The 18,842-nt window shown below is 38.1% G+C and overlaps 1 protein-coding gene across 1 annotated transcript in view; it reads left to right on the plus strand.

The window, feature by feature from the left end:
- The first annotated feature begins 395 nt into the window (after positions 1–395).
- SUPT3H (SPT3 homolog, SAGA and STAGA complex component) overlaps positions 396–18,842 on the plus strand; it is a 293,285-nt gene continuing 274,838 nt past the window's right edge. Inside the window, exons 1-2 of the mRNA XM_063330642.1 lie at positions 396–706; positions 10,803–10,897. Coding sequence (XP_063186712.1) covers positions 10,803–10,897 — 95 coding nt within the window. The 5' untranslated portion in view covers positions 396–706. The remainder of the gene's footprint in view (positions 707–10,802; positions 10,898–18,842) is intronic.

Here is an 18,842-nt window from a genome sequence, read left to right on the forward strand (position 1 = left end):
TTTGAGCACTCGGAGCAGCCCTGACGCCTCTTACCGCCGGGCACTGAGGGGGAAGCGGGGTGGCCATGGTCGCCCGGGCGCTCCCCTCGGCCGCCGGGCAGCACCTGCGGGAGGCGGGCTGGGGAGAGGGATCCGGCGGCGGGCGGTGAGGGGAGCGGCGGCTGCAGCGGCGGCGGCGGGGAGGAAGCGGCGGCCCGGCCAGCCCCGCCTCAGCCCGGCTCCACCCCTCGCCCTGGGAGGCCGCCGCGGCCGCTGCTGCCACACAGCAGATGGAGGCGGCGGCGCGCCGCGGCCGGTGTGTGGCGGAACCGGCCCCTCCTTCCCGCGGGCGGCGCCATTTTCCCCCCCCACCACACACACACACACCACCACCACCACCCCTCCTCACAGCGTGTGCGCCTCAGCGCCGGAGCCGCCGTCGCTCCTGTGGTGGAGGTGGCGGCGGGGGGGGAAGAGGGAGAGCGGCCGCCGGTTTTCGTCCCCCTCGTTTCTTGCCTCGGTCCAGGCAGCGCGTGGAGGGGAAGGGACGAGGTTCAGTTCTTGCCCCTTCGCTTTCCCCTTTGGGACAGCCGCACACGGGGTGGGGGGACTGGGCACCACCAAGCCAGGCTGCTCCTACCTTCCTCCCTCCTCCCTTCCTTCCTCCCCTGCACATCTCAGCCTCCTCCTCCTCATCATCCATCCGTCCCCGGGGGTGAGCCTTTGCGTGAGTCACCAGCGAGGGCACGCAATTAGCGCGTTGCTGTTAAGCTATCTTAACTGCTCATTTTGTTTTTTGGGGCCTTCAGAAACCTTAACCTCGCGGGTCCCAGTCAGCGATACCTGTGTGGGGCTGCTTGGCGTGAGGGGGGGCGGGGGGAGAGCCGCTGGGGGGGGGGGGGGGGGCGCTGCGGGGGCTTCTGCTAACTCTGTCTGTGTCTGTGGCTTTGCATTTGGGTTTTGTATTTGGTTTCGCTGGCCAGATATGAGCAGGAGGCTGCAAAAAGTGACTGCAGCGGGGGTATGTGGCCGGCAGCCTGGCAAAGGGGCTCCTCGGCGTCAAAGCCATCTGCTCTGGGGTGGAAGCCAAGGTGCTGGGATGAGGCCCAGCCTTCGGCCCAGCCACCGGCTCCATCCCAGCTCTGCAGCCCCCGAAACCATGAGATTTTGGGGTGGAAGTGCCAGACGTGGGGTTTACTCGCTGCTGGCAGGTCGCAGTGAGCAGCTTTTGCCATGTTCTGCTCTCGCCTTGGTTTTCTGGGGGCCTGTGGTGGTGGTGCACGCATTGGACCCTGCCCTGCTCCTGGTGTCGTCTCGCAGCTAGTCTTGAAGGTGTTTCTAGGCTTAAAATTGCATGACGGAGGCCAGGCTTGGGCCTGCAATGGGCCGTGTGCTGCTGGGTATTACTGATTTCTTGTCTCTCTGGTGCTGTGAAAAGTTTGTAGTTTTTCTCTGGAGGAAGTGGATTTTACTTATTTTGCCCAAACGGGCGTGGTGGTTTATTAATAGGGATCGTGTAATATTCCTTATAGAAATTATAATTTCTTATAGAAATTACTAGTAAATGCTAAAAATTCAGGAATAACAGCTAGTCCGGAAGAATACTCTGTGTAGGATTTAAGTGGTTTTGCCACTTACTGTTTATATTTTTGTATGTCCTATGTAGTAGCAGCTGCTTATAAGTTCCTCGAAAGTTTACAAATTAATGCTTTGCAGTCTTTGAATACAAAGCACAATATACATGCAAAATATTTATTACTGTGTACTTGAAGGGGAGGTAAGAACCTGATGTTGCGGACAACCAAGTTTGCTGTATGGCATTAGCATTAATGATTTATCTGAGACATTTCATTTCCTAAGAGTGAATCTGTTTCAAGGTTTGCAGTGCTGTTGGTGATATGCTTAAATTTTCTTTTGAAGTGTTTGATCTAACTCCCACGTCATTGTCTGTCTTGGTACAGGCCTCTCTTTCCCTTTGGCTCAGGGCACTGCACCCTCGTCAGTGCAAACTTACTTGGCAGGGTGCAGTGTACCTTCCTTTTCTCCCTTTTTGCAGATCTTTCTTCATTATTGGCCAGATCCAAGTGTCATGGGAGGCAGCGTCAGTCTTTCTGTTAACTTTGGACTTTGTGCAGGCTCATATTTACATATTACTGATCAGCAAATCAGATTTGATTTTATTTTGATTCCTTCTTGTCCTGTGTATTGTTGCTTTATAGATGGGAATCCTGATGTTAAAAGTAGCATTTCCAACTGTAGCAGTATTTACTTAAGGTTTTCTGAAAGCCCCATCTCTGTGAGTCTTACGAAAGTGCGAAAATGTTAGGTTTCATTTAGATAAAGAAAATCTTATGATGATTCTGAAGAAGAGCTTGAGGTCTAACCAGAATATGTTAAAAAGACAGGAGGGAAAACTCAGTCTTGTCTCTTAGAAGTAAACAAGAAATCCTTCTATACTTTACTGGCATTTTACTCGTGATTTTCAAATGTATGGACTTGGAAACATTGCTTAAGGTGTAACAGGATTCAGTAGCCTTTAGATTATTTGCTAAGCCTCCGTCATAACCAACTGAATTACTCTCATGGGCTCAATTCTGAATAACATAGAACGGAGCTGTCTGAAATTTGATTAGCCAGTTAGTAACTTGTCAGTATAAGCAAGCTGTAATTTAGTAAGCTACAAGTGTTTTTAAGAATTACTTGCATATAATAGTCTCGAGCAACACTGAGCATTGTTCACGTTGTTATTGCCGTTCTGATGTGATGCCCTCAAGCAGTGAGACCAGCCAGACAGTGTCTTTCTGGGTCATTATTGCAGGGGTGTTTTTAAGGCATGAGGCCAAACCCAAACAATGTAATTATACCATAGAAACTAATTGAGTTGATGCTCTTGTTGCAATTGTGAAATATCCAAATGTGTAAATGTATGGAGTATGTAAAGAAAAGGAAACTAGTTGGGCCTATGTTCTCATAGAACCAGGCAGTAGTGACTCAGTTATGAATTTATCTGGAGCTGATCAGAAAACTGCATGTCAAAGGTACTGAGAATGATATTGATTAGATCTGTAATCTGTGTTTCAGATACTTGGCATTTGTAGTGCTGCATGTAATCATTACTAATTTGAAGTAGTCTTAGTACGTGTTCATTTGCAAGCTAATGCAGAATACATTTCTATTTATAAATAATCTTTGGCTTTTCTCTACCCCTGTACTTTGCATACGTTTGAAGTATTACATTTGATTACAATCACGCATTCACAGAGTCAACTGCAAAGTTTCTAGTTCACACAGCTCCTTAAACTGTCACAGAAAAAGTGACAGTACTGATAAAGAGGCCAAGAGCTTGGACAGAAGAACCTGTGGTTTGAAGCACTGAGGTATCGGCCTAACTCTTGCTAACATCTCTCAGGGAAATCACAGAATTATCAATACAGCTCTCCAGTGTTAAGTGCTTTTAAAAATCATGTGCTTAAACAGTGAAGATAAATGTGTATTTTCAAGTAAACAAGAATACATTTTAGCAGGAACCTACTGAACATCATCTGTGACTATGAGATCTCTCAAAGGGGTTGGTGTCCTGAATGTTACTGATTTACTCTTAGATCTATTTCTTAAGAAGTAATTTTCATGCTTGTAATTTGCATTAAAGCCGTGGCTGTTTTTTCCTGTAGTTTTCCTTGTGCTAGGTGTTGTGTGAATAAGCAGCAATGGAGGTAGACGTTTTCTGCTCTAGAGGATTTTGATTTATGGTGGCAAGCAGTGATTTCAGAAAGGAGAGGAACAGTTCAACAGTAAGAACTGGAGAAAATTCTTATAATCTCAGTTTTGCATTTGGCTAGTCGTTCTTGATTAGGAATTTTTGATACATATATTGATGACCTAAGTTAAGGACAGCATTGGGCAGAGTATGAAATGCCTGATATGGCAGAATGTTCAGTTGAGGTCAGGGTGGAACTATATTATGAGATTATTTTAATTGTGTTTCAAATAGGGAACTAAACACAGCTCAGGGTGATGTGAAGGGAGGAGGCTTGGTGTAATCAGTGTGCGAGGTTGGGAAGGTAGATGCCATCTTGAAAGGAGTTGAACAGGTGAAGGAAGATGAAGGCCTAGGGAGAAATTATACCCAGGAAAGTATAACTTTAAAGCTATTGGTGAGAAGGGGACAAACTTGGTTGTGCTTTACAGAGAATACAGCTGTGTTAGTGAAACCTTAAATTTTAAGTTACTTTAGATGGAACTAAAGGTAGATGGGAACCATGATGACTAATGGATTTGCTTGTTGGCGAATGAGCAGTAAAGCATACTGGCAGGAGTAACTTGACATCTGCGTATTCAAATAGGAATGTTTTACTCTTCAGGAAAAAGCAAAATACTGAGTAAGTTACAGGTTGGTGTCTGTTCATCTCTGCATGCTGCAGTTGAGTATATAAGTTCCTAATGATTTCAATCCATTTTTTTATCGCAAGACTTGCAAGCACACCTTATATTTCCTTCACTGAAAATTGTCAGTGGTTACCGCAGGAAGGTCGTGGTCGCTAATTACATGTCTATACAATTATTAAAAAATTGATATGGAAGATTCAGAATACTACCAAAATAATTGCTGGTCCAAACAAAGTTATGGTTACCGGAGCCAGATTTGGGAAGCTATGGGAACTTTACTGTTAGTTACAGGTTGTCTGATCTCTATACTGCTCTGTTAGAGCATTTTTAGGAAGGAAGAAAAAATGTCATTGGTGCTTATTTTGCAGTGCCATTAACTGCCAAGTGTGGCATGGAGTTCTGCAAAAAAAGTGCTGTGCGTTCGGTTCAGAGAGAGGTGGGCATCTACATTGACACTGGAATAGGCTGCCCAGGGAGGTGGTGGAGTCACCACCCCTGAATGTGTTTGAGTTGTTTAGATGTGGTGTTAAGGGATATGGTGTAAGGGAGAACTTTGTAGAGTGGAGTTGATGGTTGGACTCGATGATCCCACGAGTCTTTTCCAACCTAAATGATTCTATGATTCTATACATTAGGCTCATTTTGTCTCCTTTCTTGGTTAAAAATAAATAAATCACTCCTGGGGAAGGGCAGAGCTCTGTTTTGACTTGAGTTAGAAACTATGAGAAGTGTTAGTAAACATCTCCAGATGTGGAGGCATACCTCTCTCATGTAAGATTATGCTGTATCTTTCTCAATCTCAAATAAAATAGTTACATCTGTGTATCAATATTCTTTCAGTAGTCCAAACCATTCTGTGGTCTGTTTCAGAAGAAGCTTAAGTAACTGTCATGTCTAACTCATGCGTGGACAAACAATAGTTTAAAATACGAGGATATGCAGAGTAATTTTAGGTAAAATACAGCAGTTGTTATGCAGAATAGAGTTAGAAGGTTATGCTTTAGTCTGTAGTTGGTTAGTGACTTTTCTTTCCCTGCAAAGTCAGTGAGAGAGTTGTGCTTGTTCCCTGCTTTCGTTTAAGGTCTTTGGTAAAATTAATGCACAAAGATGTATGAGATGGAGAAATGAACATTAAGGATGATTTTGTCTCCAGGGATGTGGAACGGGACAGGCTTAAAGATATAATCAATAAGATGCATTTTATTCTTTGGACCAAAAATCTATGCTTACATGTATCTGAAAATTTATTTTACTCTTTGTTATCAGACATGCATGTTTCTTCTGTAACTTCTAAATGGGAATGAATGACTGAGTTGCCTTAAAAATGGAAAGGGGGAAATGATGTTCAGTTGTATTCCTTATATTTGTGGGGGCTTTCCAAGCATGTTTCATTCCAAGAAAGAGTGTCACGTTTAAAGATGAGATGCTTATTTGCCTGGGTGGTGAAAGCTGGGCTGTGCATTGACAGCTAAGATGAATATTTCTTTCTGGTATTCACTTTAAAATAAAACTATCGTAAGAATCTAGTCTATCAGGTAATAAATGGAAGCAGCAGTAGCAGATGTAATGTATTATCCTGAGCATGAATAGTGCATGCATTCTGCTTTGTGATACTTTGTTAATTAATTAAAAAAATGAAAGAAAGCTGAGATTGCATCCCTAGCTTTGAACAATGTTATTGTGTGCAGACCTGATGCAGATGTGTCAGTGCCTGCCCACAGCTTGCTTCTAATCCTGGATTTGGTCTGGCTGCTCCTTCAAAATTTGTGCCTTTGCTTTATCTGCTTGGCTTTTAAGAGGCCACGTTTAGGGAATACGGAAGTTTTCTTATTGCCTATAAGCAGAGCCATTTCTTAATTGTTACGCAACAAGCTGATTTTTTTGAACTTGAGCAGGTTAGAGGATGATAAAGGAGTTTCATTGCACCTTTTGAATCATTAATTTGTTGTAAGATCTAGACCATCTGTGCGTTGTGCTTTTCTGAGACCCTTTAGAGCGTTTCTAGTTCCAGCCTGCTTGAACAGCTCAGGAGAACTTAAGGACTTAATACTCTAGTGTTTTAATTTTCAGTTATTCCATGCTACTGGGAGAGTGGGTGAGGCATAAAACAGTATATTTACTCCAGTATTTGCTTATAGGCTACTGTTTTTTTTAACTTTTTTTAATAATTTTGAGCTTAGAAAGCCAGTCTTGCATGTGTTCAACAGCATTTATGGCTGTGTTTTTGTTTTTTAAAAGAAGTGCACTAAAAAAAAAATAAATCTGTATTTCCTGCAGTTAATTAAGTTCTTACATCTCCAGGCCTAGAAGACTGTTATACTCTCTTGTCTGCTGCTAAGGCCATGCGTGCAGTAAAATACTCAGTGGTAACAGACTAGTTAATCTAATTACTCTGAAGTAGAGGGTGTGAAAACAAAAGCATTAATTTTAATTCTGTGTTAATTCACAGTCATCTTGGCTTTTATTTCCTTCCTGTTTTGTTTGGGTTTATGTCAGTCTTTAAGTTTTTGCATGATTTGAGGTCATATGCAAAATGTATTTATGAAAGGCAAGAAAAGAGGACTGATGCGGTAACTGCACTAGATGCATGTTTGATGAATTAAGTTATCATAACAGTAAATTCTACTCTAATGCGTTATTTATTGCAAAAATTTATGTAGGGACACTGCTTTTTTGGGAATTCCGCACCTTCATTAGCCTGTAACAGAGACATCAGATGTGTGAGACTCCCCTTTTGTTTTAAACTGACCCAGTTTAGACTTATGTTCTTTTTTTTTTTCCTTTTTTGTGAAGTGAAAGCTGTAGTAATATTAATGTTTGCTCTTCCTGATTGAGTTTAGATCAGTTATTGAACAGATGTGTTGGGGGACTGTTCTGTAGTGACTGTTGGGATGCATCCTTCTCTTACGTCCGTGTGTGGCGTTTTGGCAGTGGTGTTTGGTGAAAGTATTTGAGTAGTCTTTCAAAAAATGGAGGTGCTGATTGTGAGTGTATATGTATATATTTTAAGACTGCCTATATATGTCCCAAATGATATGACATAGCTGGGAGATTTAGTGCTCTACAATTATGGGCTAGATGTGTAGCCCGTATATTAAATTCAAGTTTTAGGAGAAGTAGAATTTCAATTTTTACACATCTCTGAACTTGATCTTGAATAAATAGGTGGGTTGTACAGATGGTGTATTGATTGGACAACCATCAGCGTGAGTTAGCATTGCCTGGTAATTTCAGAGTGGATATGGATATGAAGGATGGCTATGAAGTGCAAGTCTGCCCAGGTATCTTACTTGGTGAGAAGGGTGGGCCTAAATTAAAGAAGAAATGACAGATTTTGTTTCCCTCAATGGAGAACTCTTTTGTTCTGCTGATTCATATGGAACAAGAATTGTTTTCTGTTGTGACTCTTTTACATTAAAGACTGAGATTACAGTAGATGCTTTAAAATATTTACATTAATGATTATATACACCTTCTAGTTTCTTATTTCTATTATACGCTTGATTGCAATATTTTACTTATGGGAAAAGAATTTGTAAAAGCTGGACCTCTTTGGATAGGAACTTGTAATTACCAGTCCAAATAGTGTTAATCAGAAGTTATCTTCTCCTTGCTAAAGTTTATGATTAAAATACAGCATGTTGAAATAATCTGTGACCTAATCTGAACATCTGAATTCATTTTGTAGAATATGGCAAACAGCTGCATTTCAGTTTGGAGCTAAAACAAATACAGTATATTGACCCATTGAAGATTACAGTAGGCTTTTCAGTTCCATGTTAGCTGTACTTCTTGAAGAAAATTGATTTGAGAGTGCTTCTGCTTTTGAATTTTTTTTTTTTTTTTTAATGTCCGGAAGAAAGGAAATAGAACATAAGGACGATGGGACTTTGATGTGTAAAGAAGTTAATTATCTAAACCATCAAACAAAACGTGGGCTGTGGAAGTAATTATTGTAAAGGGTCTGATGAAGCCTGACAAGCTGTTGGTTTTTTATGTCAAGAAAATGCTGTACACCTGCTTGATTTGAAAGTTAAATCGTTTGGTTGCAATAGGAAGACCAAGTTTTCAGTGAAGCAGTAGCTGATAAGCTTTCAGCTCTCAAACCTGCTGATACTTTTGCAGATGTACAGTCCTCCAAGCTTTTTTTTTTAATTAGACTCTTCTTGTCTGCTTGGAGGGCAGGAACCTTAAAAAAATACTTACTCCAGAATAGGACATGCATGAATGACAAAGGGTACACTGTGAGGAGGCAACTATGGAATTGTGTCCCGTGTTTTTTGTGAGAATGCTTCATAAATTAGCGGAATAGAACCCCATGGCTAAAGCAAAATGTTTGACCTGGATTTAAAAAAAAAATAAAAAAAATAAAATAGCCATATGCTTTAAATGACGTAGTTAGTTGGAAAAAAACCCAAACCAAACATAAAATGCCACCAAACTTAAAAGAAGACTTAAGTCTTTGTATATTATTCAGTTTTTAAACTTTAAGGCACATGTGACTGATATGTTTCAGGATTTTTTCTACAGCTGTTTTATAAAGTATTAACTGAGGTGTTCCCCTAACTACTTTCTCTAGGATCTGGGTAAAATATAGAATTTACAGTGTATTAATTTATATTTAGGGATATTGATACTGGGTATATATATAGCTACTAAAATGAATTGTGATCAGTCTCAGTCAAATAACGAACAGTAAAACACATATAAACTTGCAAGTCTTTGGGCTGTTCTGGGTACCATTGCAGCTTCCTCTTCACTCCCTTCCATGTGTACATAGAGCTCTCCTAGAAATGCTCTCTCACCTTCCTTCATGTTATAGATGTTTCTTACTTTTTTTTTTTCCTTTGATTTTTAACTCGTTAATTTGACTGTTTAGAATATGAGAGTCTCTGGTAACTGCTGATTGTGGCAGGATCCTGCCAACACTTAAACCTGGTGTGTAACCACTCAAGTAATTAAAATCAGACTTCAGTGGGAGTAAACTTGTGATTAAAGTTACACATGTGCGTAAGGGCTTGCAGGATGGGGACCTAAATTAGAATCTGCTTGAAGATGAACAGGACTCTGAAAATCTACTTGAAAGCATTAATAAAAAAAGTAAACTTACATCTGAATGCATAAACTTCCTATTATTTTTGTTGTTCGTTCTTATGCTATTATGTCATTAGCCTTTCAAAACAGTTATTCTTTTGTTAATTTTTGAAATTATCTTAGCTTTGTATTTAGAGTATTACAAGTTTTGTTAAAGCAAAGCATAATATTTGTGATTGATTGCAATGTTTTTAGTGGCACTTAATATAAATCTGGTCACGTACTTTTAGATTGCTTTTTAGAAAAGATATCTGTCAACTGTAAAATTTAAAAGCGGAGAAAGGTGGGATCTCTTTAGAGGTCTTACAGCAGAGCAAGCTATATTAACGTGGTTTTCATTGTCATTGCTACTGCTACTACTAATAGCACAAGAAATGAGTAGTAAAACTCCACTGTTACTAGCGTGCAGCAAACTAGAAGAGGAAGAATGTTGTGGGAATATATTCCGCTTATCAGGAGACTTGCATAGTGTGTGGAGTTCTTTGTTAAAAAAATTCTTGAAGGGAAAAATGAAACGCCCTATTCTATATTTATTGAGTTTTCCATAATTAGATAAATTCTGATTTGTCAGTGTTTTAGTAAGTGCAGCTATTTTTAAAAATGAAACTATTTAAAGGCATTTGACTTTCCTTTTATTAAAGGGGAAAATGTAGATGTGTTAATTCATAGAATAAGAGCAGAACTGTCCTGGGTTTGATTTAGAGTTTTAAATGAGATATTTGTATAGATAAGCCATAAAACATTTTGTATAAAGATAGTACCTTCGGTTGTGTAAGTATTATGGAGACGTTCAGGTCTCGTTCTTCCTAATGCATTTCTGTTTTGAAGACTTAAGTAATATGTGTACATAAAGCCAGTGTTTTAGAAAGGAAGCTTGTGATTTAGTGCTCATCAAGTTTTATCTGGCTGCTTCTGAGATTCTGTTTTACTCCTCTTAGTCTCAGTGGAAACAGTATAGATGTGATTTACTAGTGCATGGGGTACCGCAGGAATATAAAAGGATGTGTTGGATATCAAGATCCTGGTGTCTAGGAATGCCATGTATTCCAGAATACCAGTGTTTTTATCTCAATACTTTTCCATTGGTGTTCTTAGGGTACCTCTCAGTGGGTTGCTGGGATGATATTTTTAAAAATAGCACACATTTCCAATGCTTTGGTTGCAGTAAACATCAACTCCTGTATGTTTTCTGCAGTGTCTCAGGCTTCTTTTTGCATGCAGAATCTTTGCATTCAAGTCTACCCCAAAATCTCTTCTTCCCTTTCAATATCTAGTGTGAAGCATACATAAGCTCTCTTTAAAATAAAAGTATTTTAAATGCTGTTATTTCTTTATTTATTCAGATGAGCAGCACCGTGGCTAGCCCGATGTCAACGATCGCCTCTTCGAGCACTGGAAGAAAATCAACAAGCTTTACGCCTGAATTGCAAAGTATGATGTAAGTAATCAGAATATCTGGTAACATCTACATTTTGTATGCATCTTTTAGCTAGTTTCTTAGAATGTGTGTATAAGGCTGATGGGGAGGAGGAAGCAGGTATTAATGATGGAACTGTTAGTATTTTACTTCTGAGTTGTAAAACATTCAGAGGTGAGTTAGGTAAATAAAAAAGGTGCTATATTGGAAGGAGAGAAAGTCCTGCTGAGTAAGGAGATGCATTTTTAGTAATACTTTAGAAGTCATTAGAGACCTGTATTTTTCAGCCCTTCATCGAAGAAAGCTAAGCTTCCTGTTGGCATATATGCTTATCTGAGGAAATATTTTCTATTACCATCTTTCAGTGCTAATTCAGAGAGGTAGACTGCAGAGATCACAATATTGCTGATGAAATTAAGATATGGAACAGTTGTAAATAACTGGGTTTTGGCAGAGAAGAAGTGAAGTTGTTAGAAAGTTTTTTTTTGTTGTTGTTGTAAATTAATAGTGGATTCTTAGAAACCCATCTCCAAGCTGTGATAGAACATGATTTTGTAGTTCACAAATTCTAAATTTCTTGAATGTTTAAACAGGTGGGTTTTGTCAGTTTTAAAGATACTTGCATAATCAGAAGAATTCCTTTTGTAGAAGGTGTCTTTATCTTGACTGGTAACATATTACACTGGCTGGCTGCAAATCTTCATTTTGTGGAAAGCAACATATTCATCAAAAAGTTTCACCTGCCACCGTATGGCATTTTTTCCCCTTTCTCTGTGTATCTAAGACACTGCACTGTCAGGATGGGGCCAGGGGGGAAGTAATGAGCTTGTTTCCATGTGGATTCATTTTCCTGATTTATCAAACACTTCAAAGAATTTTTCAACCCAGAGCTAAAAAGATATCTAACCTCTTAAGGCTGCAGATAGCTTGGCTGTAGTGGCTCATGTCTAAATTGTGTATTTTTTTAAAATATATGATTATAAATGTTACTTATGGGGAAGGGAGAGGATACACATTTGCCAATTGCTGAGGTCAGCTGCACATAAAAGGGAGCTTTGCTTTATGAAATCTTGCAAAAGTGTCTTAAAAGATTTTTTTTTTCCCCTATGTTCATTTGTCAGAGTTGAACATGAAACAAAGAAAGCTGGTCCCAGAGTACAGAGACATAAATCCACGGTTTCAAAAGATAGTGGTAATCATTGGCTCTTTTCACTAGTCTTGGGACGGAAAGACTGTCCAGGGTGTTGTTTAAGATAGGAAGAGGTAAAGTAGGATGAACTTAATAGGGAATTAATTTTGGGCTACTCATCTTTACTTCAGCAAGATCATTGAAAACAGCCAATATTTGAGAGCTTCTTTTTACGGTGTTGCTTCATGGTTTTTTTAATTAATTTTTGATCAGCTATATAAAAATCAAAATAGTTACAACATCCACCTTCTGACCCATAGATGTGTAACTATGTTTTAATGACAGGGAAATTTTATTTATTGAAATTATGGATGCATCCTGACTGTTCCAGTGATACTATCCTTTTAATCATTTTACTTTAGGTCATTTACCATTACCATCTATTAATTTGTTTTGTGACTTTTAATATACCACCTTGTGCGAGGTAAAATTTTTAGATAGTCTTATCTGAAATGTTCTACTGTCTTCCTTCCCCTTTCCATTGTGTTAGAGCTGAAGATTAGGATGGGAAGAATGTTAAAGCTTTATTTTTATGTATATATTCTTGTAAATATTTTTTTCTGCCAGTTGCCTTCCGTAACCGTAAAGAAGTTAAAAGTATTTCAAGCCTCCACAGATAATTATTTTTTACCTGCATAAAAACTCTATTTGGCTTTTTAGCATGATGGAAATATTTAACATTTTAGTATTGCTGTTTCATGCTAGATACGTTCTTTGTTTTTACTTCCCTTATACTTGTGAAGGAGTTCATTTAGGAGTAAAGAGGTATTTTAAGTCACTGTAGGCTACATCTGAACTGCCTTTTTTTTGTTGTTGTTTTGTTTTGGTCTGTTATGGAGATGACAACGCATGTCCTCTCACTTTCCCAGCTCTCTCACTCTCAGCCTGTTCCTAACAGTCTCCTCTGGCTGCTACTTTTTGGCGATACAGGATTTTATGCAGCTTAAATGATGGTGAGAAGAATGCTGTCTTGCTTGTCCCGTCATATGTTGTAGATTCACCTTCACTGTCATGTAACGTTTTCTAATCTGAATTGCTATATGGGCAGTAGATATGAAAGAAATTACTTGCCTCCGTTAAATTCTATTAAGAGTTCCCTATCCAAAAGTAGAAGATGCAATTTGTTTTCAGTTCAATGTGCTTAAGAGACTACTAGATTGTTGTTAAGTGGATACATGGGATACGTTCCACTAGAGTGTAATGTAAACGGGATAATGAACTGTTTTCCAGTGCATTGACTCTTCTAAAGCAGATGAGTGCTTTGTTACAGACCCAGTGGTCTGCTGTATTGAGTTCTTTTTAGATAGAAAAATATTAGTTCTCTCCTTCAAGAGACTTCTGGTTAGTTATTGTTCACATCTATTATAGTCATCTACACTGGAATATATAAGTGTTGTTCTTGGTGGAGAAAATAACTACAACTGTGCTTAAAAAACAAAAGAGCAACCGTTAAGTTTGTAGGGAAAGAAGCCTGTGCATCTATTCGGATCGGTATCTGGGGAGCCTCTGTTTTATTTAATTGCGGACTTCCTGATAAAGTATTTTGAAACTACCCTCCCCGCCAGTATACACATGATTCTGTCAGAATGTAGAAGTTATTGTTGGCCATATAAGTGGAAGAAATAGACTTTTTCCTTTTGCTTCAGAACTGGTGCAGTTATACTTTGAAAGCTATGCAAACAGATCGTCTGTGCTTTAGAGTAACAGTCTTCACCGTTTCATTAAACTAGTAGGAACTGAAGAAATTCCTTGAATGTATCAAGCACGTTGAAAGTTACATTTTTGTTTTTTGCTGGAAAAAAGGAGACTTTTGAAATGATAAAGTACCAGGGATGAACCACGTGGAGAAAAAATGACAGCTGTTTCTTTTGGCCAGGACCATAAAATGAAGTTACCACTTTAAAAGAACTTTCCAGGCTCTGACAGAAGCTGACATTTTTTATAAACTACATAATTTAGGAAGTTACAGATTCTCCCATTTAGGCAATTTATAACAAATCCATGCTGACATCTTAAGATCCTGGGAAATAGTAAAGGCTGGAGCATTGCAATGCAAAAAAGGTAATGACTTTCTTTAAGAAAAGAAAATAGAGACTGTCTCTGCATAGTTTGTTATTGTGAAGTTGAGTAGGATCACTTATTTCCTATGGGTTGTCATCCATATAGAGTAATACGAAGAGTAAATTCAACCTGTCCTGGCTCTCAATAAAAAAATGCATGCAGCAAGGAGATGAACTTGTGAGAAATGAATCCTACAGGCATGTTGGGTGCTGATCCAGAATGGCATTTGGTACTTCGTGCTGACGTTCAAAAATGGGCTGTTGGATTGTAGGGACTTAAAAGGCAGAAAGAACGTAGAATATCAAATCCTGTTATAACCCAGTAGTGTCATCTGGAAGTCTGTGGGTAACAGTGCCTCAAAGTGTGGAGGTGGTATCTTTGATTAGTTTATAATTTGCTGCACTTAAGGGTTGCGTCAGGGTTTGATTCCCCAGAATGCTTCAATTTATATGTAAACTTGTGAGTAATCCTATTTAAGGTGAGGAGGCTATTCATATACTATGTCTGTTACACGTGCTACACCTATTTTTGAACCACAGCATTAGGGAGTGGGCTGAATCCTTTTGTAGAATTGTGTTTTTGTAAGCTCAAAAATATTTTTCTAATGTATTTGAGAAGGCGGGAAATGTATAGGTGTCCTGAAATGAAATCCCAAAATACTGCAGAAAAGCTGTCTTAAAATATGTACAGGTTTTTCATAGTGTACACACACACATATGTGTGTGTGTATATATATATATTTATTTAACAAATAAAATGGTTCTCTGTCTCCACTGGTTAAACATTTACTTGGATTTGAAGAAATCTTTCTTTGTCAGAAAAGAAATAATCTCTTCTATATGATGTCTAATGCTTGTGTAAATAGTATGAAGGATAACTGGTGATAGTGCTTAATACGCTGATTACCTTAAGAGGAATACAGATTTAATTAAAAGTATCAAACCATCACAGACCACCCAAACACATGTCAATTTACAGTGTGCTACCTTTTACATGGAGATGTTTGGCTTTTAATTGTTAAGACCTTGGAGTTATTTGATATTTATCTTATAATTGTGTAAAAGAGCATAATGCTATGTAGATTTTGCTTTGACTCCCACATCCTTTATTTGTATTTGGATATTTTATTATGTTACCATAGAATTTGCAGTGCTAGGTGTTAATAATTTTAAAAAAGCTTTTGGGCAAGTCCAGTATGTTTTGCTGAGGTTTGTTTTACAAAGCTTTATTTGGCTGATCTACGACCTGTTTCCAAGCTAACAGCTAACCTTATGTCAGTTGCACTTAAATTTTGCGCAGTAGATTCACAACCATGATGATTTCACAGTACCCATTAAAATTTATAATTTAGTTGTGATCAACTATTTTGTAACATAAGCGCCATTTATAGAGCGAATTTCTGGAAGCTGTGACGTTCTAAACACTTGTGTTGAGCAACATGCAGATGAAGAGAGAAGTTGGTTTTTTTTTTTTTTTCCCCTTGGTAAAATATCTTGATTTTTTCAAAGCTGTTTTAACTTTTTACAAAAATACTAATTACTGCAATCTGAAGTTAATTGAGAAGTTTTTTTATGGATTTAGTGTGGGATTTTTTCCCCCCTGAAAACTCATATACAGAGGGAACAGAGGCCATACTCGAGATTAGTTTAGGTTATCAACAGGATACTTTTAAAAATCGTATGAGTAAAATTTTCCAATGGCAAACATATATTTAAAACTAATATGAATCAAAGACTTCAATTTCCTACACCCTACAGCTTGATCCTGCAGGTGACCCAGTGTTTAGCTTTGCATGTTTCAGTAATTTTATGACAGCTGAAGGTTTGTGGGTTTGGGCTCCAAATTGATGATAAATATTTGAATGATACTGTATAAAGTCCTGGTTAATTAAACATCCATACTGAAGGGCGTGTTTTTTGTCTACTGTGTTTTTTTTGTGCCTCAGCGTGCAGCATCGTTGGTCATGGTAGGCTGTATTACCACACGTAATGCCATTTATTTGATGTGCAGGGAAGTAGCTGTGAGGATTCAGTTGTAGGAAGAAAACCTTAAACATCTGCTTAAACCGGATGCTTTTCTGATACCATTTTTTTTTTTGTAAAAATACATAGTTCAAGTAAATGGCCATTTTAGGTTTGTGGCAACGTGAATTGTCAGCTTGATAATACATTACTTAAACTGAATCAAGAGGCTGAACTATATTCAGACACAATACCCAGCTTGTGTCTGGTAACATTCTGAATTAAGTGCATTTAAAGCTGCTTTTTTTTTCCTTCCCTTTGTATGTTACTTGGATATATATAATATAAATTAAACCTGGTTTCATAATTAGCTCTTAAGGTAGACTTTGTACAAAAAAAAAAAATCAAAATTTGACGTTACAAAGTTATTGTATATAGCTTATACCTATCCCTAATACAGTCCAAATGTGTGTTAGCGTGCAATAGAGGTTTTGATAAAAAACTTTATATTCCCTTTTTTTAAATAAATATATTGTTTATAATCTATTATTTCTTTTTTAACCTGTAGTAAATCATGGGAGAGACTTGGTAAGAGTTGGGGCTAGTTTCATTAAGAGTCCTTAGGCATGTCCGCCCAACTCTTGAGATATTTACAGGGTCCCTGTTACTCAAGTATTTGAATGCTTTCTCAATATTCATCATTTTTCTCCTGCCCTTCTCCATTTTTAGGGACTGGTGTGTATGTGCATTTTGTGTCATTGGTCATCTAGATATCACAAGAACCAAGTAAGGAAAAACTAAGTGAAGGACTTCACAGCTTTGTTAACGCACTGGCTGTTTTGTTCTGTTGAATTAACATATTTCATTAAGATGAAGACTACATATGATCCATCACCAATCTAATGATGATTCTGTTTGTTTAGTGTCTCTTTCTCCAGCAAACAGTGGTAGAATAAGCAATTAATATTGAGCACAGGTATGTTGCAGGTAGGACAAGAAGCTTGTTGACAAGAACCACCCAAAATTGGAGTGTTTGGTTTGGGAAAGTGATGAAGAATCATTTCAGAGGTGAAATTATTCCTGTCTGAATACTTTCAATGTATAAAAACCCTCTGAGAAGGTCTTTCATGAATTTAATGCAGGCTACGTCAGGTGAAGAAATCACGATTCGGTCATGTTTTTTTGTATATATATATGTATATGTATATTTGGAAGTACATTTATAGCTATAAGGATAGTGAATGCTATAGCTAACAAGCAACATCTTAAACATTTCTATGTAGATGGGTACAGATAGGCAAGAGATTTGAGTAACTTGCATTCCATTTTTTTAAGTTTCTTTTTCAGATGCTTGTAACTAACTGGTGATGAAAAAAGTTTATTTCAGTAGTGTTTGCTAAAAAGCAAATTTGAGCAAATGTTTTAGTTCAGAGTTATCAGAGCATGGAAAAAAACCCTTGTATTTCCTTATCTTCTTTTTATAAATGCCTACTGCTGTAGTTGAAAAATAAAGTTAGGAACTTGTTTTGACTGTCTTTGTGGATCTGCGGCATTGCTGTTAGTAGAGAAGTTGCAGTGCTCTAAGGAAAACTCCGTAGTTCTGTTCTTGCCTTTGTTAATTTTCAGCTTGCAAGCATCAGAATTACAGGTAATTATTCAGAAGCAATAGAGGATACAGAGCGCATAACTTCTGTCTCCCTATTTTTTATCCCTTTTTTCACTTTCTCCCTCACCATTTGTTAAAACAGATTAATAAACCACAAAACCTAACATAAAATACCTTTAGAAGTTTGTAAAGCTGATAACTAGTGACTGCCAATTCTATTGGGATGTGGTGTGTATTTCATGGTACTCAAGAAAAATGGGGGAAAGTGAGTTAGGCTTTGTCTTTGTGTTGCTAGTGTTATTTCCTCTTACTAAGATTAACCTGGTATTTTTGATCTTTCTAATGCTACTGATTGTGCTGCATAAATTGCCCGGAGGAAAGGGATGGAAAATACTGCGCGTGTGTGTGTGGAGTGTAAGAAACTAAACCAAATGGATGACTTCCCTGCTGAGCTTTATACAATGCTATGCGTCTCCTGTTCTTTTTATTTCCTCTTTTACTTTTGCATCAATTACTTCTGGGAATATAACATGGAACGTTATGGAGAATAACATCCATGTTGCTGACCATGAAGGCTTTCCGCTGAAGTACTCTTCCAGTAATAGTTTCTTATGCACTGGGGCTTCACTGTGTAATGGAGCCAACTTTCATGCTCATTCCCATTTCAGTATTTTCAGTAATATTTGACAGTTCAAACTGTCCGGAAGAGAGCAGTTCTAGACCTCTGGTCACTCATGGGGCGTCTAGGTTGAGCATACTTTTATTTTAGACTCGCAGGCATTGCATGGTATGAGTGCTTATTTTTTTTCTTTCCTATATACAATGTGATCTTATAAAATCTACTCTTTTTTTATTGTCTGTCTCAATCTTGTCAATCAAATAAATTATTTTTAGAGATTAGTGTTTGTAGAACTCTCTTCTACTTATTTAGGATTTCTCATCCATTCTCAGGTGGCAATATCTTAAGAAATAACATTCTAAATTCTTCCATGTGAAGTGAAATGAAATTCTCAAAAGTAGGCTCTCTGAACTAATCTTTTCTCAAGTGATGTATTTGGATAATCCCTGCTGACTTGAGTTGGAGTACAGTTTGTTTGGTACTGAATGCCCTGGAAAATCTCACTGATTTCTTCTAGTATCAGATGTTAA

Source organism: Chroicocephalus ridibundus, chromosome 3 (assembly GCF_963924245.1).
Source record: "Chroicocephalus ridibundus chromosome 3, bChrRid1.1, whole genome shotgun sequence".
Lineage (NCBI taxonomy): Eukaryota > Metazoa > Chordata > Aves > Charadriiformes > Laridae > Chroicocephalus > Chroicocephalus ridibundus.